This window comes from Tachysurus fulvidraco, chromosome 1 (genome assembly GCF_022655615.1).
Source record: "Tachysurus fulvidraco isolate hzauxx_2018 chromosome 1, HZAU_PFXX_2.0, whole genome shotgun sequence".
Taxonomy (NCBI): Eukaryota; Metazoa; Chordata; class Actinopteri; order Siluriformes; family Bagridae; genus Tachysurus; species Tachysurus fulvidraco.
In genome coordinates, this window is record NC_062518.1 from 46,604,525 (window position 1) to 46,632,223 (window position 27,699).

Below are 27,699 nucleotides of genomic sequence, written 5' to 3' on the forward strand. Positions count from 1 at the left end.
AGGTGACTTTCACTTCCACCAAAGTCTTTTTCTAGTACGATATTTGTACTTTTACTCAAATATTTCTTTCTAGTACTTTATACAACACTGATAGTCAGTGATTGAAAAGTGAAACTAAAATGTCTTTGACTCCCCCCTAGTGGTAACCACTGTAAGGTTTTAATCAGAATCAGAATCAGAATTAGGTTTATTTCCCAAGTGTATTGACACACACAAGGAATTTGGTTCCAGCTGTTTGGTTCCAGACATAAACAGGTTATTATTTGCAATTAATTTGTGTTTTTTTTACAGAAACTGTAAATAATTCATTAAATCTTAGGGATAACAGAATTTCTGGGAATCCACAGAAATCTGTGCCCCTCTGTATATTACACTATGATGGTCAATAATGCACTAATGCAGTGGTGTTGGTGATCTGTTTACATTGCATTCATTATGTATAACAAGTTTCATATACAGAACTAGTGTCTTACACTAAAACTACAGGGGAACAGGCTCCTGGATACAGCATGCATAAGGAGATTGTATAGATTTTGGCCACATAGCGCAATATATAATACTAAAATGAGATTGTGTAAAAATCTCACACTGCCTTAGAAATGAAAGGAATTAACTAATATTAGCTGTTAAGTATCTTCACTGCTGTTTCTTTAGTAGTAACATTCCATTCAGATGATTCACCTGTAACATTGCAGAAACCAACCCAACCAATAAATCAGACTGTTGAAGGAACTGCTTGGTCTATTAACACAATAGGACATTTACTGTACACCCTTCAGGCAAAGTATATGATTGAGTGTAGAACTCTTTTGGGTGTTGTAAATTCAAATTTTATTTGTCACATACACATAGAGTATGTGAGTCTGTGTATGTGGGACAGTGTGCGACCACGTTTTCAATTATTGACCATATGTTAGTGAAAATTGAAACTAATATGTCTTTGACTCCCTCTAATGGATAAAAACACATAAAATAAATGTATTGCAGATATATTTATTGCAGATAATAACTTGTTATTTATGTCTGTACTTTTAAGAGTCACAAACAACTGGAACCAAATTTATTGTGTGTCTCAATTGATTCTCTATACGCAGTGTTCTGTAGTAGTAGCTAACTTTGCATTGTGTTTTGTTTTTGTGAGAAACATACATATTTCTTCAAAATGTAATTTTTTCCCCCAGAGGACATTATATTTATACAGACAAACTTTATATAATATAATTATATGTTTTGTTGTTTGTAATGTTTTTGTGTGAATTGCGTTACTAAATTACAGGTTACCTGCTTGTAGTGAATGATATTTTAATCCAAATGCTTTGTTTAAGTAACACAAAGTCTACTGTTGAATTTATACTTAGACAAAGGGCTTAAATAAATAAAGGTAATTTTCTAGTCAAAATGACAGTGACATTGTCTTTGTTTGACGCTGAGCATTTTTGCTGAGTCATTTTCACTTCTCAAAGAACCCGGATGTTCTGAAATGTCAGCTGTGGGAATTAAATAGTGTCTGTTTTTTAACTCACATATTACAGTATCTTCCCTGCTTTACTATGCAATTTAGAAGCTCATAGCCATTTTTTTAGTCAACTTATTTCCAAACACATTAAAATATATTTTGCACCTTTATATACTTTCCTCATTTATATACAATAATGCCTCATTTTTTAGTAAAAAAAAAATCTGAAAAAATCAGAAATTCTGCATTTTTTCACCTGTAGTTATGATCAGAGGCACATAAGTTGATGAAATATTACAAACTAGTATATTTCAAAGCCCGGATATTGTTTTGAAACCATTTAGAAAATTTTAATTGCAGCAAATAACACCTGTTGTTCCCCAGGTCAAATTAACTCTACAATGATCACGATTCTATGTGATCAGCCTTACATTTGTAAACATTTTACACTTGTGATATCTATTATGCCCAGCAGAGATAATCTGATCCACCGATAATGGGCTACACACACACACACATGCACACACACACATGCACACACACACCACTCAAAAACATGGCATAATTTCATGTGAATAACTACTTTTGCACCTCTTATGCTTTTTATTATACTTAATTCATGAACAATAAACCTTATAAAAAATGTTTTTGAGTAAAATTAGCAGAAATGTTTAAATATTATTTTGGATAACCACTGGCTGGTATATGTCAAACATTAGTCAGCATAACCCTAGGTCAAAACTGACGGATGCAACTAAATTCATAAAAGAACCACAGGGTCAATAATGAGGTCAAGTGACTGTAATGCAGTGTAGGTCCTCTTCATTATGCTGTCTCAGAGCAAAATGTGAAATGCCCCATAGGATGCTGTAAATTCAGGTGTTTATTGTTATCTTGTCCCCAATTGGGCAAAGTTATTTCTCATAGCTTTTGTTTTGTCTGGAGGTCCAATAAAATGCAATGCCCAATGCAAGCATGTTTGACTGTGTGTGAAGCTTGTTTTTAGATCAGATTTTGCCCCCTGCTGGACAAAGACATATTACAAGTAAGAATTATTTACAAATAATTAGCTTTTGTTTTCTTGGGGGCCCATTGAAATACTAGTCACTAGTAAACAAACACTTAAATAAGCTTTATTTGGTAGTTACTGTTTTGGTAATATCTAATTATTATTATTATTATTATTATTATTATTATTATTATTATTATTATTATTATTATTCCATGTAGATAAACAGATGGAAAGATTAGAAGATTGTCATGCAGATCTTTGTGAAGACACTGACTGGCAAGACCATCGCCCTTGAACTTGAGCCAAGTGACACCATTGAGAACGTCAAGGCCAAAATACAGGACAAAGAAGGTATTCCACCAGACCAGCAGAGGCTGATCTTTGCCGGCAAGCAGCTGGAAGATGGTCGCACCCTGTCTGACTATAACATCCAGAAGGAGTCCACCCTCCACCTGGTGTTCCGCCTCAGGGGTGGCATGCAGATCTTTGTAAAGACCCTGACTGGCAAGACCATCACCCTTGAGTTTGAACCAAGTGACACCATTGAGAACGTCAAGGCCAAAATCCAGGACAAAGAAGGTGTCCCCCCAGACCAGCAGAGGCTGATCTTTGCCGGCAAGCAGCTGGAAGATGGTCATACTCTTTCTGACTACAACATCAGTGCCTTAACGCTCTTGGGCATGGAGTTCACCAGAGCATCACAGGTTGCCACTGGAGTCCTCTTCCACTCCTCCATGATGACATCACGGAGCTGGTGGATGTTAGAGACCTTGCACTCATCAACCTTCCGTTTGAGAAAGCCCCACAGATGCTCAATAGGATTTTGGTCTGGAGACATGTTTGGCCAGTCCATCACCTGTACCTGCAGCTTCCTCAACAAGCTCGTTATAGCTTCAGGGGTCAGTCGTGGCCTAATGGGTCAGTCGTGGCCTAATGGTTAGAGAGTCTGACTTCTAACCTGAAGGTTGTGGGTTCGAGTCTCGGGCCGGCCATGACTGAGGTGCCCTTGAGCAAGGCACCGAACCCCCCAACAGCTCCTCGGGCGCCGCAGCATAAATGGCTGTCCACTGCTCCGGGTGTGTGTTCACTGCTGTGTGTGTTCACTGCTGTGTGTGTTCACTGCTGTGTGTGTGCACTTTTGATGGGTTAAATGCAGAGAACAAATTCTGAGTATGGGTCACCGTACACTGTTTAATGAAAAAATTCACCATTAGACTATCAGTAATCCACTGGCTAAATTGTAAAACCATCAAAAACATAGGTGTGTATTAAAATACCTGTATAGATGTAACAGAAAAATGGGTGTCACGATGGGTGTGACGAGACACACACTGCGAGCATGTGACCTATAAAATAGAGAATTAGCAACCTAACTTAACAAAACCCAAAAAGGTCACACAAAATACTCAACACACACCTATAAGGAAGGAGTAAATCATTGTTGGATGTCAGACAGGATTAAAACTATAGCAGTTACCAGTAGAGGGAGTCAAAGGCATTTTAGTTTCACTTTACAATCACTTTTCAATCAATCTGTACCACATAGAACATCATCTTGATATGATCTGAAATAATTTGATTAACTAACAATTGGGACTTTATATTTTATAATGGATTTTAAAAAAGAACAGTATAACAAATTTAGCTTATTCCATTTTACTTGTACTTTATGTACCCCTTTTTTATATGTAATGGGATTAAAATATCTGATTTTAATAATTAAAACAATAAACCTTTATACTCAAATTATTTTCTGCGAATTATTTTGTAGCCTGTTTATTTATTGTTCGGTCACTTCTGCTAATGTTACAGTTGTAAGGATTTTCTTATTCTGTGTCAGATTTTATAAGGATGTGAGCCACTGAGGTTTTTTGGACAGCTATATACAGTAACACCACTTGGACAAACACTCTAGTAATGATGACATTTTTGCATAGGATGATGATATAATCTGGTTGCATTTTTTTTTCACCTGAAAGTTGAATAATTGCCAAAGTATGAAACCATTTGTCCAGATATTTGGACAGTACATAGTAACAGCCATATGAACATTAAGCCATAACCTGACAGGTCAGAACTGTGTTGGTGGCACAAGAGGGGCACAGTATTATTTAATTAGTTTTAATGTTGTGGTTGATGAGTGTACATATATCTATTCTCTCTCTCTCTCTCTCTCTCTCTCTCTCTCTCTCTCTCTCTCTCTCTGCCCTCCCCCCTCTCTTACCCCCCCTCTCTTACTCTCTCTCTCTGTCCCCTCCCCTCCACCTCTCTCGACCCCCTTCTCTCGCCCCCCTTTCCTTTTCTCTCTCTCCCCCTCTCTCTTACCTCCCCTCTCTCTGACCACCCCCTCATCTCTCCCTCTCTCTCTCACTGTGAGAACACAGGATGTGGTAAGGCCTTAACACACACCTCTGCACTGTCAGTCAGTCAGTCCTTAGAGGGACAGGATGGAGCTCAGTTCACACCCTGTGTTGCTCTGTGAGTAAATGTTCTCTTTGTGTCTTCATTAGAGTGAGTGGTGGAATATAAAGGATATGATTAGGATATTGTGTGTACTTCATCATGACTGTTCAGGTGGATCAGTGTCTCCATATCTGTTATGAGAAGGGCTTTGTTTGATGTGTAAATACTCTCAGTAACTATGATAGTTCAACAGGTAAGAGTACAAGTAGAGCAAGTTTAAACAAAGGGTTTAAATCATCTAATGAGAGTAAACAAGTCGGTATTGTTGGAATCTGTACATGATTGTCTTCTGGTGGTGTTTCCTGTATACAGAAATATTTCTAAAAAAAAAAACATTTTTAGCATTAACAAGCATTTTAAGTGAATGCCGTATAACCTACATTTCCTTTTTGTTATTGTTATGGTCTGTGCAGAGGAACATGTTTACTCTAATACACATTAATAACAAAGTAAAGCACAGCACTTTTAATAAAAAAATAATTTTAAATCTTTATTTTCTATTTATCACTTTTATTTTTTACTTTTATGTTAAAATTTCCCCACATTATTAGTTATTGCTTTTACACGTCCATCTTCACTCCCCTCAACACCCTTTTTTCACACATCCGCTTCTTCACATCTAAATTTGCACCAACAAACTGTGACCTGCTTTCAGGCCTCTAACAGTGTTACTGTTCTGTGTGTGTACAGGACTAATGAGAAGTGTTTGTTTCTGCACATTTGTTGCTTTAATTTTAATAACATCACTGAACTCTTTTAAACAAAAATGCGTCAAAACTGATAAACAGAGAAAATATCTTATAACCTACAGTAACATTTCTGTTATTATTATGGTCTGTACTGTGAAGCATCTCAGTGCAATAAGTTTATTGTAATATACAACATTCACCAAACTATTGTCTAGTATTTATTTACTTGTGTCAAATCTATCATACAATTCTACAGCAATAAACATTTCTCATTAGTCTTGTACACTGACACAGACAGGGCAGTGACAGTTTTAGAGAACTGAAGACACAGACACGTGAGCAGTTGTGGTTTAGCTTCTTTCGTTTTTTAATTCAGTTTTGTAAGTTCAGCAGAAATCAAGGCGGAGGTGTGAAGCTGAGAATATTTGCATGTTGCATGCATTCAAGTTGTTGCTGCCAAATTCTGGGTCTACGATCTGCATCATACAGTATATATCAAGTTGCATTAGACCAGATGTCCAGTTTTTAAATGGTTAGTTTGGTTGATCCTCTGTCCACTCTGGGCTTAGATTCCTTTTCAGTGATCTGCTGTTGTGGTCTATCTAATTGAGGTGAATTAGCCCCTGCATCTTTTAAATTTTTATAAAAATGAAACATCACTGCTATAACTTCATCAAAATAAAACCTCCAGCAGTCTGGCCACACTTCTCTGTCCTCTCTTTCCACAATTTCATGCATAAAGATCACTCTGAATTACCAGTGAGATGTATTCTCTCTCTCTCTCTCTCTCTCTCTCTCTCTCTCTCTCTCTCTCTCTCTCTCAAGAATTAAGTTTCTCGAATACAATTTAATCTCGTGTATTCTGTGTGTCTAAAATGTGCTGTTTTCATTGATAGCCTGAATATTCTCCATATTTACGTCATGTTCTGTTTCTGTTCCCTTTTTAGTACTGATTTCACTCATACCAGTGGTCCAGGCTCAAGGTGATTTATATATAGTTTATCTTTATATTGTCTCCTTTTTTGATTTGTTTTGATTTTGAGAAAGTTGTGAACAATTTGTTTAGTTGTTCCTTGTTAATAATATAGTTTTTATTGATCTAACAAAATGATGTCATCATCAGATTTCAATAAATAATTTTACACTCAAATAGTTTTATTCTGCTTAAGTGTCTTAACATATTAAATATAGAACTGCACAAGGTTAATGACAGCAGGACAAGAGAACAGACATAACGTACTAAATAAAATGCTCCATTATGCTCCTGATTTCTTAATATTAAGCAGGTTACACATATCAGTATCAACAAGTAACAAAAACATGAACTCATACTCACTCTAAAAATAACAGTGATGCCTCTGTGTTCTGTGACCTCGCTCGTATCTCAATTTGCTCATATCTCAAAGCAATTTTCCCCATTTAAATGAATTGAAATCCCATTAATCTGTTCCAGATCGTAAAATTCCACTCCAGTTGTTTTGTTTATGTGTTATGAATATGAAAAATGTACAGTTTATAAATGACAAATATTGTATAAAACATACAGTAATAAAAGAGAATGTTAAACAAATAAACTAGTTTTACTTTATGGAAGATGTGCACGGAGGTTGAGGGAGGAGTAAATAGGCGGATGCCACGATGAGACAAAGGCGAGTGAGGAGCCAAATGCAGTTTTAGAGTTTTATTAATCTAAAGCAAGAAAACAGATAAACAGGCAGGCAGGCAACACAAGGCAGAACACTGAGCAAACAGGCAACGGGAACAGTGAACAGAAACACACAACATACCAACGACTAACACCAGGGAAGTAAACAAACAGAGTAGAACAGAGCAAACAGGAACCAATCACAAATCGGAGACAATCAGAGACTAAAACAAAACACCTGGGATAGATATTGAGTGCGATTAGTGTCCATGGTAACAAATGAGTGGACGGAGCAAACAATCAAATGCAGGGCAAGACAGCAGACAAAAACAGGGCAAAAACACAGACAGACTCATTACAGCGGAGGAGTTAGGAGGAATTACACTTCCAGTTTTGTTCACTTACTCGCTACTGCACACTCTTAATGCGACTTTACACTTAAATGGAAGTTAACTAAACGTTTCCTTTACATTAATTTTGCTTAATTTTCTTCATCGCTTTTCTCTTCACTTGTTTTTGCCTTTTTTGTCACTCTTTCCTCACTAACATCTGCCAGTCGTTTTAATAAAAACCTGTCCGGTCGGCATATCGGATGCAGTGTAGTCACACAAGTTCAAACTTTTTTAACGGATCCAACGCTCAAAACAGATCAGAAAATTACGGATCCGCAGATGGTCAGCAGCTCACACAGCCCCTTTGCGACTCTCCGTAGAAAATTAATGACTTCCAGGTTATCGGCCGTCGTTTGTCATGTGCAGTGGTAAGGCAGCTTTAACCAAGTGAGACGCAGGAAGCTGAGGCGGGGAAACAGAGCGCAAGTGGTTGTTGGGGATCTTTGTTCCAGTGACGGCGGCTCGGATGCTCGTATCTCAAAGATTTGCTCATATCTCAAGGCAAAAATGTGGTCGAATCACAGCTTGTATCTCAAAAAATTTGTATGTCAAAGCACTCGTATCTCGAGGTATCACTGTATTAGTAGTGTAGACTTGGGACTGACTTTATGGAAGGTTTATTAACAACAGAATGTTTTATAGGGAGTCCTAAAGCTGTGGTGTCCATAAAGCCTGATACACATGTGTTCATTGGAGAGACTGTTACTCTCAGATGTGACATACAGGGAGGAGGAGACACTCAGTGGACTTACAGTTGGAATAAAAATAATACCACAATATCAGAGGGAATATGGAGAACGTACATCGACAACACAATGCAGGGGTTAATAATTAGTTATGTTAGAGACTCTGACAGTGGAACGTACACCTGTAGAGGACAAGGGAGAGACTCTCAGAGCTCAGAGATCAGTGAATATGTTACACTGACTGTATCAGGTGAGTCTATGGATGTTTCTTTTTCTCTAAAACATTTCTGTTGCTTATAAATGTGCTCTATAATTAAAGGTTGACTTGATGTGATGTCAAAGGATAGTACTAGCAGAAAAAAAAAAACCCATATACCCATATAAAAATCTGATTGTTTATCATGTTTTTCTGTTTTCCAGAATCCAGTTTTAGCAATTACAGACTGCTTCACAAATATATATATGAATAATTTGATATGAATATATTATTATAGATTATATATATTATATATTATATTATATGAATAATTTCATATAGTTTTAAGATCTTGAATAGACGTGCATACAAAACACATTACATTTTCACTAAAAAGCCAGACTGATCCTGATCTGATGTTTGGACTGAACTGAAAATGATCATTAATGTTTCTCAGCTAGATGATTCTGTTCAGCTACAAAATGTCTGTAGATTTCTTGTCCTTTGTCATGTTTTTGCTCATTTTTTATAAAATACAGTTAGGTTCTGATGGTGGTGCAGGATTTGTGCAGGATCCATAAAATAACAATCTAAAATCAGTAAATACAGAGTTTCTACACTTCAATCAGATCATGAATTTTTTTACATAGAAAATATACTGAATATCAGCCGTATAAGAAAACATACAACTGTAACATCTTGTATTAGTAAATGTTAGTTTTAAACACAACACATCTGTTAGACACAGTGAATCTACTGCTTATATGTGAACCCTGATTTAATGATGATGTGATACACAGGAACATCCCAGACATTTTGACCACTGCTATCTGATTACAAACTGAATTAATTAGACTTATATCTAAAATATACTGAATATCAGCAGTGTAAGAAAACATACAACTGAAACATCTTGTATCAAATGTTAAATATAAATGTCAGTTTTAGACACAATGCATCTGTTAGACATAGTGAATCTACTGCTTATGTTGTAAAGTGTAAAGCAGCTCTGACACCTTCATCATTTCACACCAACAGTAAAACCCAAACCGACTGTGAGAGTGAATCCTCAGAGCTCCGTCTACACTGGAGACACCGTCACTCTGAGCTGTGAGCTGCAGCAGGGGACCGGATGGAAGTTTCACTGGTACAAAAATAATCAGTGGCTACGGAATCTGAAGAGGGAACAAGTGAACACAATTAAAGTGACACTCGATAATGCAGGAGAAACAGAGTACACGTGTCAAGCATATGAGAGAAACTACTACAACTATAACACGGAGTTCAGTGATCCTGTCAAGATTACAGTTAGAGGTATGTCATGATTTTTTCTACCTTTCACCACAGGTTTGTTAGAAGGGTAAAAAGTAAATATTGCTTAATTATCCAGAATGTTTTAAATCTTAAAATACATCTGTTTAAAACCTCTTACGGATCGCACTAGGGGATGACCCAGAAACAAGCTTCATTTCATCTTTAAAGCATCAAATCCTCTAAAAACCGGTCTAGGTGGCGGTAGACCGGTTTTTCCCTTACCTTTAGACGCTTCCCTTTCTACACTGGGGTAATATATTCCAAAACAAATATTCCACAATGCCCAGTCAGCAAATTTCCTTTGGCCCAGATTTGGGCCAGATAAACAGCTGAGCTGTGGCCCAGATTAGTTTGTGTTTGTCGGCCCAGATATGGCCCACATCTCCTTTGCCAAAACTGAACCAAAGCAGAGCCATAAGTTTACCAAGCATGAGCCAAATGTAATTTATGTGGCCCAAATATGGCACACCTCTTTTTTGACAAAACTGAACCAAAGCAGTGCCATAAGTTTACCAAACATGAGCCAAATGTAATTTTATGTGGCCCAAATATGGCACACCTCTTTGCCAACACTGAACCAAAGCAGTGCCACAAGTCCACCAAACATGAGCCAAATGTAATTTTATGTGGCCCAAATATGGCACACCTCTTCTTTGAAAGAACTGAACCAAAGGAGTGCCATAACTCCACCAAAAATGAGACAAATAATACAATTTAATGTGGCCCAAATATGAGCCTTATATGCAATTTTAGTATGGTTGAGTTCTGTTAAAATCTATTGGCCCATATGTGCCACACATGCAGCTGACAGTATGTAAAAGTCTTATTAACTTAAAAGTAAATGAATCACTCAACAACAAATGTACTCAAAACAATTTACTTCAAAACAAGTGTTTAAATAATTACAGCTTTAAGATTAAACATAAAAATACATTTAAGAATGTATTCAACTCAGAGTAATAATCACAAAAAAAAAATACAAAAAAATCAGATTAACTTGTACGGAGAACTTAAATTGAGAAATTGAGTTTTGATGTGCCTAATGAAGATTGGCATTGTCTTGTTGGGCCTCGTGTTTCTTCATTCGCTCCCTCCTACCCCCCTCTCGGTCTCTGCAATAAAGATGAATTTAAATAATGCTAGCAGCAATGCAATATGGAAGTTAGAGCTGGAGGATAATGGGGGGAAAAAATCATTTAACATGAATTTCCTCCTTTAAAAGTATTTCTCATTAATTGCTGGTGAGATTTAAAATAAAAGTTTAAAAACATTTATTTAACCAATGAAAAAGAACAGAGGAAAATTTATAACTTTCTGTTCTCCAACATGTAAAAGTCTTCAGAACAGAAGAGTTTATCGACTGGATTATACTCACCTGTTTCCTTTTTCTCCCTTGATTTGTCTGTGTATTTTCTTTCCCGTGTATTTGTCTTGTAATTGTTGTTACCCCTGTGTGTTTGTTCTACCACAGCTTTGAGTTTTTGCTGTGTTTCTCTGTCACAGTTTTATCATTTATTTTTGCTCTGTAAATAAATGAACTTCTACACTTGTATCTGCCTCCAGCCCCATAATGTGACAAGAATAAGAACTAACTTGATTTATAGACTTTCCACAATAGTAATTGTAACTATAAATGGATGAAATGTTAATTGTGTCATTCATTAATAAATTAAACTGTATTCAGTGGCACATGCTGTTATAGGCAAATAATCTGTACTTCAGGGTGGAAACAGTAACTCCGTCATAACACCACCAAATCACTCAGAAATTGTATATAACAGTGTTAGTGCTTTATTTCTTACATTTTTTTTAAAAAAAGAAAGAAAAATACAGTGAAATGTAAAATAATTATTCAATTTATTACAGACACAACATACTATACTGAATAGAATAAAAAAAACTGTTGTAACGTCTTAAGTATTAAACACAAATTTACTGTAATAAAAATCATAAAATGTTACACAAAACCTGCCCCATGATATAATATTTATTATAATTTTCAGTTCAATGATAAAACTTTGTACAAATTCATGTGTGTGAGTGAAACTGAATCAATTTAATATTGAAGACTGGGATTTTGTGGAGAAACTATGACTATAGAATTTAGACGTACAGTTACACTCATCTAATTACACATTATTAGAAACCTAAAGCAGTGGAATAAAGATGGTATAAAGATACTTCACACCGTCCTGTCAGTAGTTAAAAGGTGTACAGCATCAGTGGTGTTGAAGTGACCCACACAGGTACATACACCTGTAGAGGAACAGAGAGAGGAGGCTCACGCTCCTCACACTATAGTGATGTTATTACACTGACTGTATCAGGTGAGTGTGTCAGGTGAAAATGTGCATGTAAAGAATTGAATTGTATCAAGAAAAACTAGTTAAAATGATATCTTGTGTTTCCTGTGTAACAGAGAGACCACAGGCAGTACTGAGTGTATCTCCACACAGCTGGCTGACTGAAGGAGACTCAGTGACTCTAAGCTGTGAGGTTACAGACTCCTCTACAGACTGGACATTCAGCTGGTACACAGTTGTTCCCTACAGAGACGGATTAACTGGAATATATAATAATCATGGCTATATTGTGTATGTGGAGCTCCTCTCAGACAGCAGCAGAGGATCTGGAGGCAAATACACTCTCAGTCCTGCTGCTCTTAAACACACAGGAGTTTATATGTGCAGAGGAGAACCAGCCCTTCACACACAGTACAGCAATCTACAGCCACTATGGATCACTGGTGAGGAAAATGATCTGTTGTGTTGAAGTGTAGACTTTAAAAGTGTGAATGTAACATCAGATTGATGCAGTATTTATTTAATCATGTGTATAAGTAGGTTATAAAATATGTGTGTGATACACATATATAGGACTCAGGACATGGTTGAGGATTTCTGTGAAGGAGGATTTTATTAAGTCAGAGCAGGTAAACATTCTGTATGTGACCAAGTATACATAAATTATTCAGATATAATGTCTTCAGAAAATGTCGTCTAAACAGATACAGATACAAATAGGAGGTAAATATATTTATGGTATAAAATAAATCATAACCCTGTACATTGACTGCTCGAATTGTCTAATCGTGTATTTACAGCAAAATCCTGTAAAGGAATAAAACAGCTTTTTTTTTTTTTTGCTAGAAAATAAATACTGCAATTTACATCACATTACAGTCATTTCTTTGTGTTATTCCTCATTATTTTGTTTATTGACACTTTAAATGGCTCTTTTTTGTTTAAGGTGAATCTCCTCCAGTCTCTCTGATCATCAATCCCAGCAGAACTCAACACTTTACTAATGACTCTCTCTCACTGAGCTGTGAGGACCAGAGTAAGTCTACTGGATGGACAGTGAGACGATACACACACAGTGAGAGAGTGTTAGATTGTTCACACTGGGGATCAGTTACAGGATCTACATGTAACATCAGCTTCCTCTCCACATCCTACACTGGAGTTTACTGGTGTGTGTCTGAATCTGGAGAAAACAGTAATCCTGTCAACATCACAGTGCATGGTGAGTCTTCATGTAGTGTGTTTAATGTTAAAGGAAAAGGGAAATGATTCGTTACAGAATATCTAGAACTCTGAGATTTCACTTGGGAAAAACTGTTCATGAAGACAAAAAAAAAAATAAAACTAAATTAAACACCTCCAGACTTCTCAGGTTTAGAGGGTTTTAAGTTATATACAAATAAATTAGATAACTTTTATTTCTGTCAGGACCACATTGTAACAAGGGAATTTATTAGATGATATGCATACAGATAGTGTTGTCAGAATGGTTCTGTTCTGGGCAAGAATCCACGTGCCTGTCCATGCCTATGCATGGACAGAGCAGGCAGAGCAGCGACTAGAAAATAGAATAGACCCCCCGTATAACAGAACCACTAAGCTGAAAAGTAATAAATGAATGGATAGATAGATATTTAAATAATTAGAGATAGAGAGAATGAGAGAGGGGGAGAGAGAGAGAGAGAGAGAGAGAGAGAGAGAGAGAGAGAGAGAGAGAGAGAGAGAAATATGTGGAGATTTATGACGTGAACTGGTACAGCGAATACGGGTTCCGGCATGGTGGAGTCGGGGTTGGAGAAGGGAGTTTAAATCGCAGCAGCGAAGCGCTAGAATGGCTCTATGAATGGGAATTTAAATGGTGGGGTAATATGGATGTTGTAACCGTAACGTCGTGGACAGCTGATTAACAGTTGATGCACGCTTGACGACGTGGCCTGCCAGAACTAACGCGATGCTTGATAAATAAATTAGAGAACCTTTATTTATTAACTATAGACACATCGTAGTGTATGGATTTCCTTGTTAGTTATTTTCTGTGTTCTAGATGGTGATGTGATCCTGGAGAGTCCTGTCCATCCTGTGACTGAGGGACATCCTCTGACTCTACGCTGTTTATATCACAACCCAAATCCCTCAAACTTCCTAGCTGATTTCTATAAAGATGGATCAGTTCTCCAGAACCAGACTACAGGAGAGATGATCATCCAAACTGTCTCAAAGTCAGATGAAGGTTTCTACCACTGTGAACACCCAGAGAGAGGAGAGTCACCGGAAATCTGGGTCTCAGTCAGACGTGAGGAATTATTAAAATATTAATTTATATACCACTTAATGTGTTAAATTCAGTAGCTTTTCACAGTGAACTCTATAGTGTCTATGTACAATACAATATGCTATGAAACATGTGCACACCGTATAAATTAATTTATTTGTACTGCAGATTGAGCTAAAACATCTAAACAGTTCAGCATGAAATAAACTTGATTATAATTATTCTTTTATTCTGCTTCAGTTCCTTCAGGTGTAGAAGCTCCATTCTCAGTGCTCATGCTGATCTGTAGTGTGGTGACGGCCTCTCCGTATCTGCTGGTGACCATCATTCTGCTGGTCATATGTTACAGAGCTCGAGGTAAGAACTCTTTCAGTACATCTCTATATTTCACATAATGAGCATCATGACTTTATTAGGTGCAAGAATAATCGTTTGACTCACTTCTTATTTTAAAGATTAAATACGATTTTTTTTAAAGAAAATTAATAAATAACCACTTGTTCTAAAAGTTTTTAGGATGAAATCAAATGCAGTTTGTTTTCCAAACATCTTGGTTTTCAATATCTTGGTTTTCAAACATCTGCAAAAAATAAAATGAAAGGAACTACTTTTTTTCATTTCTTTAACAGATCACACCGAAGACAGAATTGAGAATGCAGTCATAGAGGCGTGAGCAAAATTCATCTATAAAAAGAAGATACATTTACTATAATATATATTATTCCAGAATTTCTTTTTCTTTATTGTTTTGTGTGGATTTTAAAACAATACTGATTTGTCATTTAAATGTCCTGCTGTTATTTTCTCATCATATTATAGACACCCTCACTGTTGTGAATGGCTTTGTTTAGTTAATGTCTGCAAACCTGCTCATAAGGTGAAAATTACTGTGTGTGTAGTGTTCTACTGCTGCATATATACTGCTGTTTTTCTTCTATTTCTTTGACATTTTCTCTATATTTTCTTTATATTTTTGATCAATAAAATAAAATCATTGTTATCAATTCTCTGCTGCCATATTGTTGTCTTTTCATTGGCACTCTTGTCCCCTGCTGTAACAGTAGAATCATATGGGATCTCAGCTCTACGTTTTCACATTAATTTCATAAAGAACCACATAGAGACACCCACAGGGATCAGGGTATGCATCCATCTCTACCATCTACCCAAGCATAAAAATTAGGTTGTTGAGATGAGCTAAAGTCCATATTGGAATAATCGAAGAGTATCACAGAAACTGGTCTAGCCTGTTTGAAGGATGTGAAGATCAGTCATAACCTGGCACTACAGCCATTTAAGTTAGAGGTGGTCCACAGCCTGGGGGTGCAGATGGCGGTTACGGATTTTCTCTCTCAGCAAGGGGTGGGAAGTCAGTGCCAGGTCAGAGAGTTCCCTGGCCAGAGTCGGGTGGTTGGGTAATTGGAAACAGTTTTTTGATGCAGTGAGCAGGAGAGTTGATAAAGCACAAAGTGTCAAGATAGAGTCAGTCAGCCCCACCTGGGACTTTAGAACACCATCATCTACCTGCTGAAAAAAAGCCTACACTCACCTGGACAGGGTGGCAAGGTGTTTGTTACATACACATACATACAGAGTATGACATGCAATGAAATTCTTTTTGCATCTGTCCGTTATTCAAACATAAAAGGATTGCAATTAGGGATAAAAAATAAAAACAAAAGGAGGTAGATAAATAATGTATAAACTATATAAAAACTATATAAAATGATATAATGTATATACATAAATGCATATAGTTTTAATGATTGTCTTTATAGTGTCCATGTGCAGTATGGTGTGTATAAAGTGTATAAAGTGGCACACTTTTTTTCTGCAAAAAAAGGTGTACTGAAAAACAGTGAAGATGGAGGGAGAGGTCCAGTACTAGATCCTGGGTGTTTCCTGGTTTAAACTCTGAATAGCCTGTGGGAAGAAGCTTCTCCTCATTCTCTTTGTGTTTGCTGTGAACACCTAGGTACCGGAACACCTGTTTTAGCTATCCTGCATTTGGGTCAGATTTTACCCTCGCACTATTTAGTTGCGCTGCGTTGCCTTGAGCAGTGCCGAATCCTCTGTTGTCTTTTGTTGTAGTCCTGTCGCTTGTCTGTGTTTATTTTTTGTGTTTTTTGTTACTAAATCCCATTTTGTTTTAGCTATCCTGCATTTGGGTCCGTTTTCACCCCCGTTTTTACCCCCAGGAGACGTTGAGGCAGGCGGGCTGGGGTTTCTTTGGGACAGGAACAATGGTGGACTGTTTGAAACATGAGGGGACAAATGAGTTGCACAGTTGCACAAATGAGCAAGTGAAGAATAACAAATAGACAGTAAGAAAATAATGTACATTTAGATATTTTGTCTATTTTCAAGAATTTCTTAGTTATTTTGCTAAATAAATTCTAATAAAGTGAAGCATTAAAAGTTTTACAGTATGTTAATGTGATAAGAATGAAATTTTCCACAAATATGGTAAACAATATATTGAGTATGAATATGTTCAGTAATTTAAGATGTAATTGTACCAGTGTTTATGTGATTGTCCAATAGGACGTGTCTCCTGAGGTCATTAACTGAGACTCCAGGCCACTGGTGTTAAGTCAAATATCTTTTATTGTCACTTGAACCGCATACAGCTGGTACAGTACACAGTAAAATGAAACAAGGTTCCTCCAGGACCACAAGAGACAACACAGAACAGTCAGTTGGAGCTCACGGGAGAGGTTACTAGCACATCACCATGTGCCCTGATGCACCTTTTTGTTTCTCTTAGCAGTTGTCGATTGCTGGTTTTTCCTCTGGCTCAGGGACCTGCTTACAATGGCTAACGTGAATCCATGTCGCACTCTCTGCAACCTTCACCGCAGTCTGCGTGGTCAGAAGTACCTGAAATGGTCCAAGCCATCTCCTGCTTTACTAGCTTTTCCTCTCGAAATCCTTCACCACCACCCTGAAACCTTAGGGAGTGTTTCCTTCACCTGCTTTTTAATGTGTAAACAAATAGAGGACAAGGTTGCATAATAACACAGCATCGTTCACAAAATATTTGGTTTACTGATATCTAGAGATACTGTTGTACCTCCCTCCTTTTGATGCATGGTCTTACTCATGCGTTAACTTTTTTATAGTCCATCCATCCATCCATCTTCTAGCGCTTATCCGGGGCCGGGTCCCAAGGGCAGCAGTCTAAGCAGGGACGCCCAGACTTCCCTTTCCCCAGACGTCTTCCAGCTCTTCCGGGGGAATACCGAGGCGTTCCCAGGCCAGCCGAGAGACACAGTCCCTCCAGCGTGTCCAAGATCTTCCCGGGGACCTCCTCCCGGTTGGACATGCCCGGAACACCTCCCCAGGGAGGTGTCAAGGAGGCATCCTAAACAGATGCCCAAGCCACCTCAGCTGACTCCTCTCGATGTGGAAGAGCAGCGGCTCTACTCTGAGCTCCTCCCGAGTGACCGAGCTCCTCACCCTATCTCTAAGGGAGCGCCCAGCCACCCTGCGGAGGAAACTCATTTCGGCTGCCTGTATCCGGGATCTCGTCCTATCGGTCATGACCCAAGGCTCATGACCATAGGTGAGGGTAGGAACGTAGATCGACTGGTAAATAGAGAGCTTCGCCTTGCGGCTCAGCTCCTTCTTCACCACAACAGATCGGTATATCGACCGCATCACTGCAGAAGATACACCAATCCGCCTGTCGATCTCCTGCTCCATCCTTCCCTCACTTGTGAGCGAGACCCCAAGATACTTAAACTCCTCCACTTGAGGCAGGAGATCTCCACCAACCTGAAGGTGGCAAGTCACCCTTTTCCGACTGAGAACCATGGCCTTGGACTTGGAGGTGCTGATTCTCATCCCCGCCGCTTCACACTCGGTTGCAAACCGTCCCAGTGCACGCTGAAGGTCCTGATTTGAGGAAGCCAGCAGGACAACACCATCTGCAAAAAGCAGAGACGAAATCCTGTGGTCCCCAAACCAGACTCCCTCCGGCCCCTGACTGTGCCTAGAAATCCTGTCCATATAAGTAATGAACAGGACCAGTGACAAATGGCAGCCCTGCCGAAGTCCAACATGCACCGGGAACAAGTCTGACTTACTGCTGACAATGCGAACCAAACTCCAGTTCCGGTCATATAGCGACCGGACAGCCCTTAACAGAGGGCCCCGGACCCCATACTCCCAGAGCACCCCCCACAGATCACCATGAGGGACACAGTCGAATGCCTTCTCCAGATCCACAAAGCACATGTGAACTGATTGGGCAAACTCCCATGAACCCTGGCGAGGGTATAGAGATGGTCCAGTGTTCCATGACCGGGACGAAAACCGCATTGTTGCCAATTTGAAGCTTCTCAACTACCTCATTGTCCTCAGCTTGGAATTGACAAGTCCACAACTGAGCCCCCGCCCTCTGCTTCCTCAGTGGAAGACATATTGGTGTGTTTGAGGAGATCCTGGAAGTACTCTTTCCACCGTCCTAGGATGTCCCCAGTCGAAGTCAGCAGATTCCCACTCCCACTGTAAACAGTGTGGGCAGGGCACTGCTTCCCCCTCCTGAGGTGCCGGACGGTTTGCCAGAATTTCTTCGAGGCCAACCAATAGGCTCGATAGGACTCCTTCTTCAGCTTGACGGCATCCCTTACTTCCGGGGTCCACCACCGGGTTCAGGTATTGCCACCACGACAGGCACCAGAGACCTTACGGCCACAGTTCCGAGTGGCCGCATTGACAATGAAGGTAGAGAACATTGTCCACTCGGACTCAATGTCTCCAACCTCTCTCGGGATCTGGTTGAAGCTCTGCCGGAGGTGAGAGTTGAAGATCTCTCTGACAGGAGACTCTGCCAAATATTCCCAGCGGACCCTCACAGTAAGTTTGGGTCTGCCAACTTTGTCCAAATTCCTCCCCGCCATCGGAACCAACTCACCACCAGGTGGTGATCAGTTGACAGCTCCACCCCTCTCTTTACCCGAGTGTCCAAGACATACGACCGGAGGTCAGATGAAACAACCTAGGGTGTCCTGGTGCCATGTGTACTGATGGACACACTTATGCTCGAACACAGTGTTCTTTATGGACAAACTGTGACTAGCACAGACGTCCAATAACAGAACACCACTCGGGTTCAGGTCGGGGGGCCGTTCCTCCCAATCACGTCCCTCCAGGTGTCACTGTCACTGCCCACATGAGTGTTGAAGTCCCACAGTAGAACGACGGAGTCCCCGGTCAGAGCACTTTCCAGCACCCCTTTCAGAGACTCCAAGAAGGTCGGGTACTCTACACTGCCATTTGGCCCATAAGCACAAATAACCGTGAGAGACCTATCCCCAACCCGAAGGCGCAGGGAAATGACCCTCTGATTCACCGGGGTGAACTCCAACACCTGGTTGCTGAGCTGGGGGGCTATGAGCAAGCCCACACCAGCCCGCCACCTCTCACCATGGGCAACTCCAAATTAGTAGAGAGTCCAGCCTCTCTCAAGGAGTTGGGTTCCAGAGCCCAAGCTGTGTTTGGAGGCGAGCCCAACTATCTCTAGTCGGTATCTCTCAACCTCCCGCACCAGCTCAGGCTCCTTCCCCCCCAGCGAGGTGATATTCCATGTCCCTACTGGCAGGTTCCGTGTCCAGGGATTGGGTCGCCGAGGCCACCGCCATCGACTGCCACCCAATCCACATTGCACCGGCCCTTTGCGGTTCCTCCTGCAGGTGGTGGGCCCACCGGAGATAGGCAACACATTGCTCTTTCGGGCTGTGCCCGGCCGGGCCACCAGGCGCTCGCATGCAAGCCCCAACCCCGGGCCTGGCTCCAGTGTTCTGATCTGTTTTTGCCTGCTTGTTCATTGTTTGTTCCCTGTTTTTTTTTGCCCATTAAAATAGTAACTGTAAATGGATCTGCATTTGCCTGTGACTAACCGTGACAGAATGACTCACCAAATGGATCCAGCAGAAACCTTGTTTTTCTACTTCAGGAGGACTCCCCAGTCGAGGAATATGCGGAGGTATTCGTGGACTTGTGCAACCAGGTCAACTTTGGGGAGAAGGCTCTCAAGGACATTTTTAAGGACGGACTAAAAGACATCCTGTGAGATTTAATGCAGTCTAGCCGAGAGATAGAATCATTCTCGGACTCCGTCAACTTGGCGTTGCTCCTGGGTGGGTCCGCATTAACCTTGAGCAGTGCAGAGACGGAAGCCGGCCGTAAATATATATATTTTTTTTTTTGGGGGGGGGACAAGCATCGGGGTCCGTGGGCTACAGAGCGGAACCAGCCATGGACGCCCAAGTGCCCTACAGTGCCTCCGTCCAGCCCAGTCCCATGCACATCTGTGACCGAGCCAGTTCTCATGGCTACCGTACCGGCAAGCTCGGCTGAGGCCCGTGCATACCGTCTGGTCTCCAAACTGGCAGATACTCTGATGAGGTCGGCTCAGGCGGCCGGCATCCCTAAGCCGTCGGCCTCACCAGCCGAACCGACCGGGTCATCGGAACCAGATGAGCCGATCTGGTCGCCGGAACCAGCCGAACCAGCCAGATCAACAGAACCAGCCGGACTGACCGGGTCGACGGAACCAGATGGGCCAACCAGATCAACAGAACCAGCCGGACTGACCGGGTCGACGGAACCAGAAGGGCCAACCGGGTCAACAGAACCAGATGGGCCATCCGGGTCGATGGAACCAGCTGAACCGAGCAGGTCGACGGAACCAGCCGAACCGACCGGGTTGACCGAAATGACTGAGTCGGAGAACGCAGTCGACATGGTTACACCCAAACTCCCTGAACTCTCTGCCTGGCCTGAACCTACCAATGTTCCTGTGGAATCTGTCCTGTGTTTTGTTTCACTAGATTTGCTAGCCCTTCTACCTCCTGTCCCTGTTTACAGGCTCAGAGCACCTCCAGCACCACCCTGGCCGCCAACTCCGCTCTGGTCTCTGGCTCCGCCTCCAGCACCACCCTGGTCTCCGGTCCTGCTCTGGTCTCCGGCTCCGCCTCTAGCACCACCCCGGTCACCTGCTCTGCCGGCGCCGCCCTGGCCTACAGTATGTAAAATAAAGGTTTTTAAAAAGTCCAAAAAAAAAAAAAAAGTCTCTCACTCACTTTCTCTTTCTCTCTCTCTCTATGTCCCCTCTTCCCCCCTCTCTTCCCCCTCCCCCTCTCTTTCTCGCTCTCTCTCTCCCACTCTCTCTCCCCCTTCTCTCTGTCTCTCTCTCTGTCTCTCTCCCTTTCTCTCTCTCTCTCTCTCTCTCTCTCTCTGTCTCTCTCCATTTCTCTCTCTCCTCTCTTTTCTCTCTCTCTCTCTCTCTCTCTCGCTGTGAAAACAGAGGATGTGGTAAGGCCTTAACACACACCTCTGCTCCGTCAGTCAGTCAGTCATTAGAGGGACAAGATGGAGCTCAGTCTACTGCCTGTGATGCTCTGTGAGTAAATGTTCTCTTTGTGTCTTCATTAGAGTGAGTGGTGGGGTATAAAGTTGTTCATCTGCAGTCTGAATGTCCTGAGTGATGAGCTTATTGTGTGATTAGGACATTGTGTGTACTTCATCAAGACTGTTCAGGTTCGTCAGTGTCTCCATATCTGTTATGAGAAGGGTTTAGTTTGATGTGTAAATACTCTCAGTAACTATGATAGTTCAACAGGTAAGAGTACAAGTAGGGCAAGTTTAAAACACGGGGTTTAAATCATCCAATGGTAGTAAACAAGTCTGTATTGTTGGAATCGATACCTGGTGGTTGTCTTCTGGTCATGTTTGCTGTATACACAAATGTTTAAAAAAACATCTTAGCATTAAATAGCAATTTTAAGTAAATGCCTCAAAACCTACATTTCTTTTTTGCTACTATTATGGTCTGTGCAGAGGAACATGTTCACTCTAATACACTTTAATACCAAAGTAATGCACAGCACTTTTAATAAAAAATAATAATAATCTTTATTTTCTACTTATCACTTTTTATTTTTTCCATGTAAAAATTAAGAGCAATAAAAAACACTTCTCATTAGTCCTGTACACACACAGAGCAGTGACACTGTTAAAGGCATGAGAGCAGTTCACAGTTTGTTGGTTTGTAGATGTGAAGAAGCGGATGTGAGAAAAAAGGTGTTGAGGGGGTGAAGAGGGACGTGTAAAAGCAATAAGTAAATATAGCTGCAAGCAGCGATGGCGGGCCCTTGAACGTTTTTTATTGCTATACGGTGCCTCCCAGAAAACAATGAATGGTGGGCAAGTGCATGAAGTGGGTAAATATCAGTGGACTATTTTATATTGTTACTGACCCATTTGGGGACTGTAGGTAAATGAAACCCCACATTTTAGACAAACGGGGGCACTAGTGAGCCACTTAAGAGACACACCTTTGTCTGACCTTTTTGTCCACACTTAACAGCCGACAAATGTGATGTATGTGTCAAATTTCAAGTTAATCTAAGCATGCCAAAAGCCTTAAATATGCCTGACACAAAAGTAAACTTTGATATGATGCCATGGCAACAGTGTTTGAGATATCAATAATCTGTTTGCAATTTCGCATTAGATTCAATCGCATGAATCCTCTAGGAGGAGTACATTGCATGCAACTGTGAAAAAATCCACCTTTGTGACTGACACACTTCCTGGGGCCTGTTGGTGGCGCTATACCCAGGACTCACAATAGGCACATCGATGCGATCGGAATCCTTGGCCGAACATACACACCGCATGTCATCACAATAAGACATTTTTTGGCTTAGATATTAGACATTTCCTGTTTCTCTGAATTCGCCATAATTTAGTCACTTCGCCATGGCAGCACCGTTCATGATATCAAAAATCCCTTCGGAATTGAGCAAGTGCAATGTCTTGGCATCATGTTCACCACGTTTGGTGTCAATCGCATGAATTCCCTAGGAGGACTACTTAAAAGTTCACCGCATGCAATTATGAAATAATCCAAAATGGCCGACTTCCTGTTGGGCGGAGCTCATAGTTGTTCATATTGCGAAAGTTGTTAGGGTCGATGAGATCTATATGCGTACCAACTCTCGTACATGTGCGTACATAATTGCCCGATCTGTGCACAAATGTTTGTTTTTTCATTACAGGGGCGCTACAGAGCCCCCCTGCCACGCCCGTATTCCAGCCTTTGCCAAGCCTAGTGTCGCCCGACTCTGACGTGTGTGCCAAATTTCAAGAGTTTTCGAGCATGTTAAGGGACCCCAATTGGCCAATGTGTGCTAAAAAAAAATTTAAATATCAATAATAAAACCGAGCAAAAACAATAGGGCTTTGCACCATCGGTGCTCAGGCCCTAATAATGTGATAAACAGAGAAAATATCTTATAACCTACAGTAACATTTCTGTTATTATTATGGTCTGTACTCTGAAGCATCTCAGTGCAATACGTTTATTCTGATAAACACTATCAACAAACTATTGTCTGGTATCATTTACTTATTTTTGTCAAATCTATCAAAGAATTCTACAGAAATAAGCACTTATCATTAGCCTTGTACACTGACACACACAGGGCAGTGAAAGTTTAAGACAACTGAAGACACAGACATGTGTGCAGTTGTGGTTTAGCTTCTTTCGTTTTTTAATTCAGTTTTGTAAGTTCAGCAGTAAATGAGGAGCAGGTATGAAGCTGAAAATATTTGCATGTTGCATGCATTCAAGTTGTTGCTGCCAACTGGGTCTACCATCTGCATCATACAGTAAACATCAAGTTGCATTAGACCAGATGTCCAGTTTTTAAATGGTCAGTTTGGTTGATCCTGTGTCCACTCTGGGCTTGGATTCCTTTTCTTGTCTGATTGGAGTGATCTGATGTTGTGGTCTGTCTAATTGAATTGAATTCAGTTTTATTTGTTTTATCCCTAATGAGCAGTGTTGTAATGTAATGGAGTAAAAATACTTTGTTACTGTACTTAAGTAGAAATTTCACGTATCTGTTCTTTACTTTGCTATTTAAATTTATGTCAACTTTCACTTTTACTCCACTACATTTCCTAGATAAAATGTATACTTTTACTCTGCTATATTTCCACTAAGCATCTTTGTTACTCGTTACTATAAAATAAAATCAGCAGAAATGTGTGTGACTGCAATAAGGGAGGTGAATCACTGCTCCGAGATTGCATCACGCAGCTCTGCGCGCTCTATTTCAGCGTAATGTTGCCAAAAGGAGGCGGAAGCACAACTGAAACTGCCATGGAAGCACCTGCTGGAGGACCTCATGTTATCGTAGAACAGGGGTGGCTAACCGGTCAGAGACCAAGAGCCACATCTTTTTACTGTGTTACCACAAAGAGCCACATCATATACATGGGCACACATGATCATCACCCTTTTTTTCCATGACATTTTGAGAGCAAACTTGACACAAATTGTTTACTCAAATGATCTTGCTCCTACTGGGAAACTTTGAGGTATTTTCATCCCATCCACATGCGCGTTTAAGGAAAATACCGTATTTAACTGAAGCGAAGCAAGCACACACAATAAAAAGACACAAATACAAACTTCAATATGAATGTAAGAGCCACATGAACCCAGTCAAAGAGCCGCATGCGGCTCGGGAGCTGCGGGTTGGCAGTCCCTGTCGTAGACGACCACCCCGACGATATTGGTGAACAGGGTGAAGAAGATAACGTTATACACACATGGCCGTATTTGCAAGAAATGTTTCTGTACATTGGAATGAAAGATTCTTCCTACCGGATGATGTGCCTCTTATGCACTGAAATTTTACTTTTTACTTTTACTTCAAATACGTAAGTACATTAAATATCAGAAAATGACTTTTGCTACTTAAGTACAGTAAATATCAGATACTTTAAGACTTTTACTTAAGTAAAGGTGACTTTCACTTCTACCAAAGTCATTTTCTAGTACGATACTTGTACTTCTACTCAAGTATTGCTTTCTAGTTTATACTACTTTATACAACACTGCTAATGAGCAAGCCTGAGGTTACTGTGGTAAAGAAAAACTCCCTGAGGTGACATGAAGAAGAAAGGTTTAAAAGAGCCCCTGGCTCTTTTATAAAAATGAACCATAGCTGCTATAACTTCATCAAAATCAAACCTCCAGCAGTCTGGCCACACTTCTCTGTCCTCTCTTTCCACAATTTCATGCATGAAAATCACTCTGAATTACCAGTGAGACATATCATCTCTCTCTCTCTCTCTCTCTCTCTCTCTCTCTCTCTCTCTCTCTCTCTCTCTCTCGCTCTCTCTCTCTCATTATCTCTTTTTTGTGTTCATTAATAGACTGGATATTTTCCATATTTACATCATTTTATGTGTCTCTTCTCTTTTTAGTGCTGTTTTCACTCATACCAGTGGTCCAGGCTCAAGGTGACTAATAGTTTATCTGTATATTGTCTCCATATTTTTTTTTGTTTGTTAATGTAGTTTGTATAGATCTAACCAAAGGATGTCATCATCAGATTTCAATAAATAATTTTACACTCAAATAGATTTATTCTGCTTAAATGTCTTAAAACATTGAATATAAAACAGCACAAGTTTAATGAGAGCATCACAAGAGAACATTAGACATAATGTACTAAATAAAATGCTCCATGATGCTCCTGATTTCTTAATATTAAGCAGGTTACACATATCAGTATCAACAAGTAACAAAAACATGAACTCATACTCACTCTAAAAATGATATTAGTAGTGTAGACTTGGGAATAACTTTATGTAAGGTTTATTAACAACAGAATGTTTTATAGGGAGTCCTAAAGCTGTGGTGTCCATAAAGCCTGATACACATGTGTTCATTGGAGAGATTGTTATTCTCAGATGTGACATACAGGGAGGAGGAAACACTCAGTGGACTTACAGCTGGAAGAAAAATAATAACAAACTGTATAAAGACTTAAATAAGAGAAATTACATAAACAACACAATGCAGGAGTTAATAATCTGGTCTGTTAAAGACTCTGACAGTGGAACCTACAGCTGCAGAGGACATGGGAGAGACTCTCAGAGCTCAGAGATAAGTGATGATGTTACACTGACTGTATCAGGTGAGTCTGTGTGTTTTTATTTCTGTAAAACACTTCTATTGTTTATATATGTGCTCTATATATAAAGGTTGACTTGATGTGATGTCAAAAGACAGTACTAGCAGATTATTTAATCCGATTATTTATCATGTTTGTCAGTTTTCCAGAATCCAGTTTTAGCAATTAGAGACTGCATCACAAATATTCAGTAAATAGATTTTTGTTTGTTTTTAAGATAAAAGACAAAAGTCAGATTGTACATATTATATAATTTCATATAGTTTTAAGATCTTGAATAGACATGCATACAAAACACATTACATCTTCACTAAAAAGCCAGACTGATCCTGATCTTATGTTTGGACTGAACTGAAAATGATCATTAATGTTTCTAAGCTAGATGATTATGTTCAGCTACAAAATGTCTGTAGATCTTTCGTCCTTTGTCATGTTTTTGCTCATTTTTAATAAAATACAGATATGTTGAGATGGTGGTAAGGATTTGTGCAGGATCCATAAAATAATAATAAATAAAATAATAAATCTAAAATCAGTAAATTCAGATTTTCTACAATTCAATCAGATCATGAATTTTGTTACATAGAAAATATACTGAATATTAGCCGTATAAGAATACATACAACTGTATTAAATGTTAAAGATAAATGTAAGTTTTAGACACAATGCATCTGTTAAACACAGTGAATCTACTGCTTATGTTGTAAAGTGTAAAGCAGCTCTGACACCTTCATCATTTCACACCAACAGTAAAACCCAAACCGACTGTGAGAGTGAATCCTCAGAGCTCCGTCTACACTGGAGACACCGTCACTCTGAGCTGTGAGCTGCAGCAGGGGACTGGATGGGAGTTTCACTGGTACGAAAATAACCAGCGGTTATGGAATCTGAACAGTAAACAAGTGAACACACTTAAAGTGACAGTCGATAATGCAGGAGAAACAGAGTACAAGTGTCAAGCATACGGGAGAAACTACTACAACTATAACACAGAGTTCAGTGATCCTGTCAAGATTACAGTTAGAGGTAGGTCATGACTTTTTCTCCCTTTCACCAAAGGTTTGTTAGAAGGGTTGTAGCGGCCCCTTAGTTCCAAAGATAAGAGTTTTTCACTGATGCTTGAACACTTATTTTTGAAGCAATAAACCTTTTCTTTGCATCGGTCTGCATTAACAGGTTCCATGCATCCTTTCTTGCTCGCGGTGTATTAAACTTTATCCTTCACACCTCATTGCACTGTAAAACTATACAGAAAGACAAATAACAAAA

The 27,699-nt window shown here is 39.9% G+C and overlaps 3 protein-coding genes and 1 long non-coding RNA gene across 5 annotated transcripts in view; 3 read left to right on the forward strand and 1 right to left on the reverse strand.

The window, feature by feature from the left end:
* Positions 1-2,690: 2,690 nt before the first annotated feature.
* On the forward strand, positions 2,691-3,459 carry LOC113633984 (polyubiquitin-like). The gene has a single exon (XM_027132665.2). It carries the CDS (start codon positions 2,717-2,719, stop codon positions 3,407-3,409), a length of 693 nt encoding a protein of 230 aa, XP_026988466.2. The 5' UTR covers positions 2,691-2,716; the 3' UTR covers positions 3,410-3,459.
* A 1,441-nt stretch (positions 3,460-4,900) lies between these two features.
* LOC113633986 (carcinoembryonic antigen-related cell adhesion molecule 5-like) lies at positions 4,901-15,433 on the forward strand. 2 transcript variants are annotated; one of them, XM_047799741.1, is made up of 9 exons: positions 4,908-4,946; positions 6,568-6,603; positions 8,300-8,593; positions 9,578-9,853; positions 12,273-12,599; positions 13,103-13,378; positions 14,201-14,449; positions 14,669-14,785; positions 15,058-15,433. In XM_047799741.1, the coding sequence occupies exons 1-9, from the start codon at positions 4,916-4,918 to the stop codon at positions 15,099-15,101; spliced, it is 1,650 nt and encodes a 549-aa protein (XP_047655697.1). In that variant the 5' UTR covers positions 4,908-4,915; the 3' UTR covers positions 15,102-15,433. The 2 variants fall into 2 exon arrangements, with proteins under 2 accessions (XP_047655703.1, XP_047655697.1); XM_047799747.1 differs by lacking the exon at positions 8,300-8,593 and having other exon boundaries at positions 4,901-4,946.
* LOC113642191 overlaps positions 14,902-27,699 on the reverse strand; it is a 60,964-nt gene continuing 48,166 nt past the window's right edge. Inside the window, exon 3 of the long non-coding RNA XR_007137722.1 lies at positions 14,902-15,008. This is a non-coding gene — a long non-coding RNA (uncharacterized LOC113642191). The remainder of the gene's footprint in view (positions 15,009-27,699) is intronic.
* Positions 21,789-27,699, forward strand: part of LOC113633967 (leukocyte immunoglobulin-like receptor subfamily A member 4) — an 87,871-nt gene continuing 81,960 nt past the window's right edge. Inside the window, exons 1-4 of the mRNA XM_047800033.1 lie at positions 21,789-21,836; positions 25,718-25,753; positions 26,137-26,433; positions 27,181-27,460. Of these exons, the coding sequence (XP_047655989.1) occupies positions 21,806-21,836; positions 25,718-25,753; positions 26,137-26,433; positions 27,181-27,460 (644 nt within the window). The 5' untranslated portion in view covers positions 21,789-21,805. The remainder of the gene's footprint in view (positions 21,837-25,717; positions 25,754-26,136; positions 26,434-27,180; positions 27,461-27,699) is intronic.

Coding starts and splice junctions, on each gene's coding strand:
- LOC113633984 (XM_027132665.2), top strand. CDS start 2,717: ATGCAGATCTTTGTGAAGACACTGACTGGCAAGACCATCGCCCTTGAA.
- LOC113633986 (XM_047799741.1), top strand. CDS start 4,916: ATGGAGCTCAGTTCACACCCTGTGTTGCTCT. Junction 6,604..8,299: donor ACCAGTGGTCCAGGCTCAAG/GTGATTTATATA, acceptor AATGTTTTATAG/GGAGTCCTAAAGCTGTGGTG. Junction 13,379..14,200: donor TGTCAACATCACAGTGCATG/GTGAGTCTTCAT, acceptor TCTGTGTTCTAG/ATGGTGATGTGATCCTGGAG.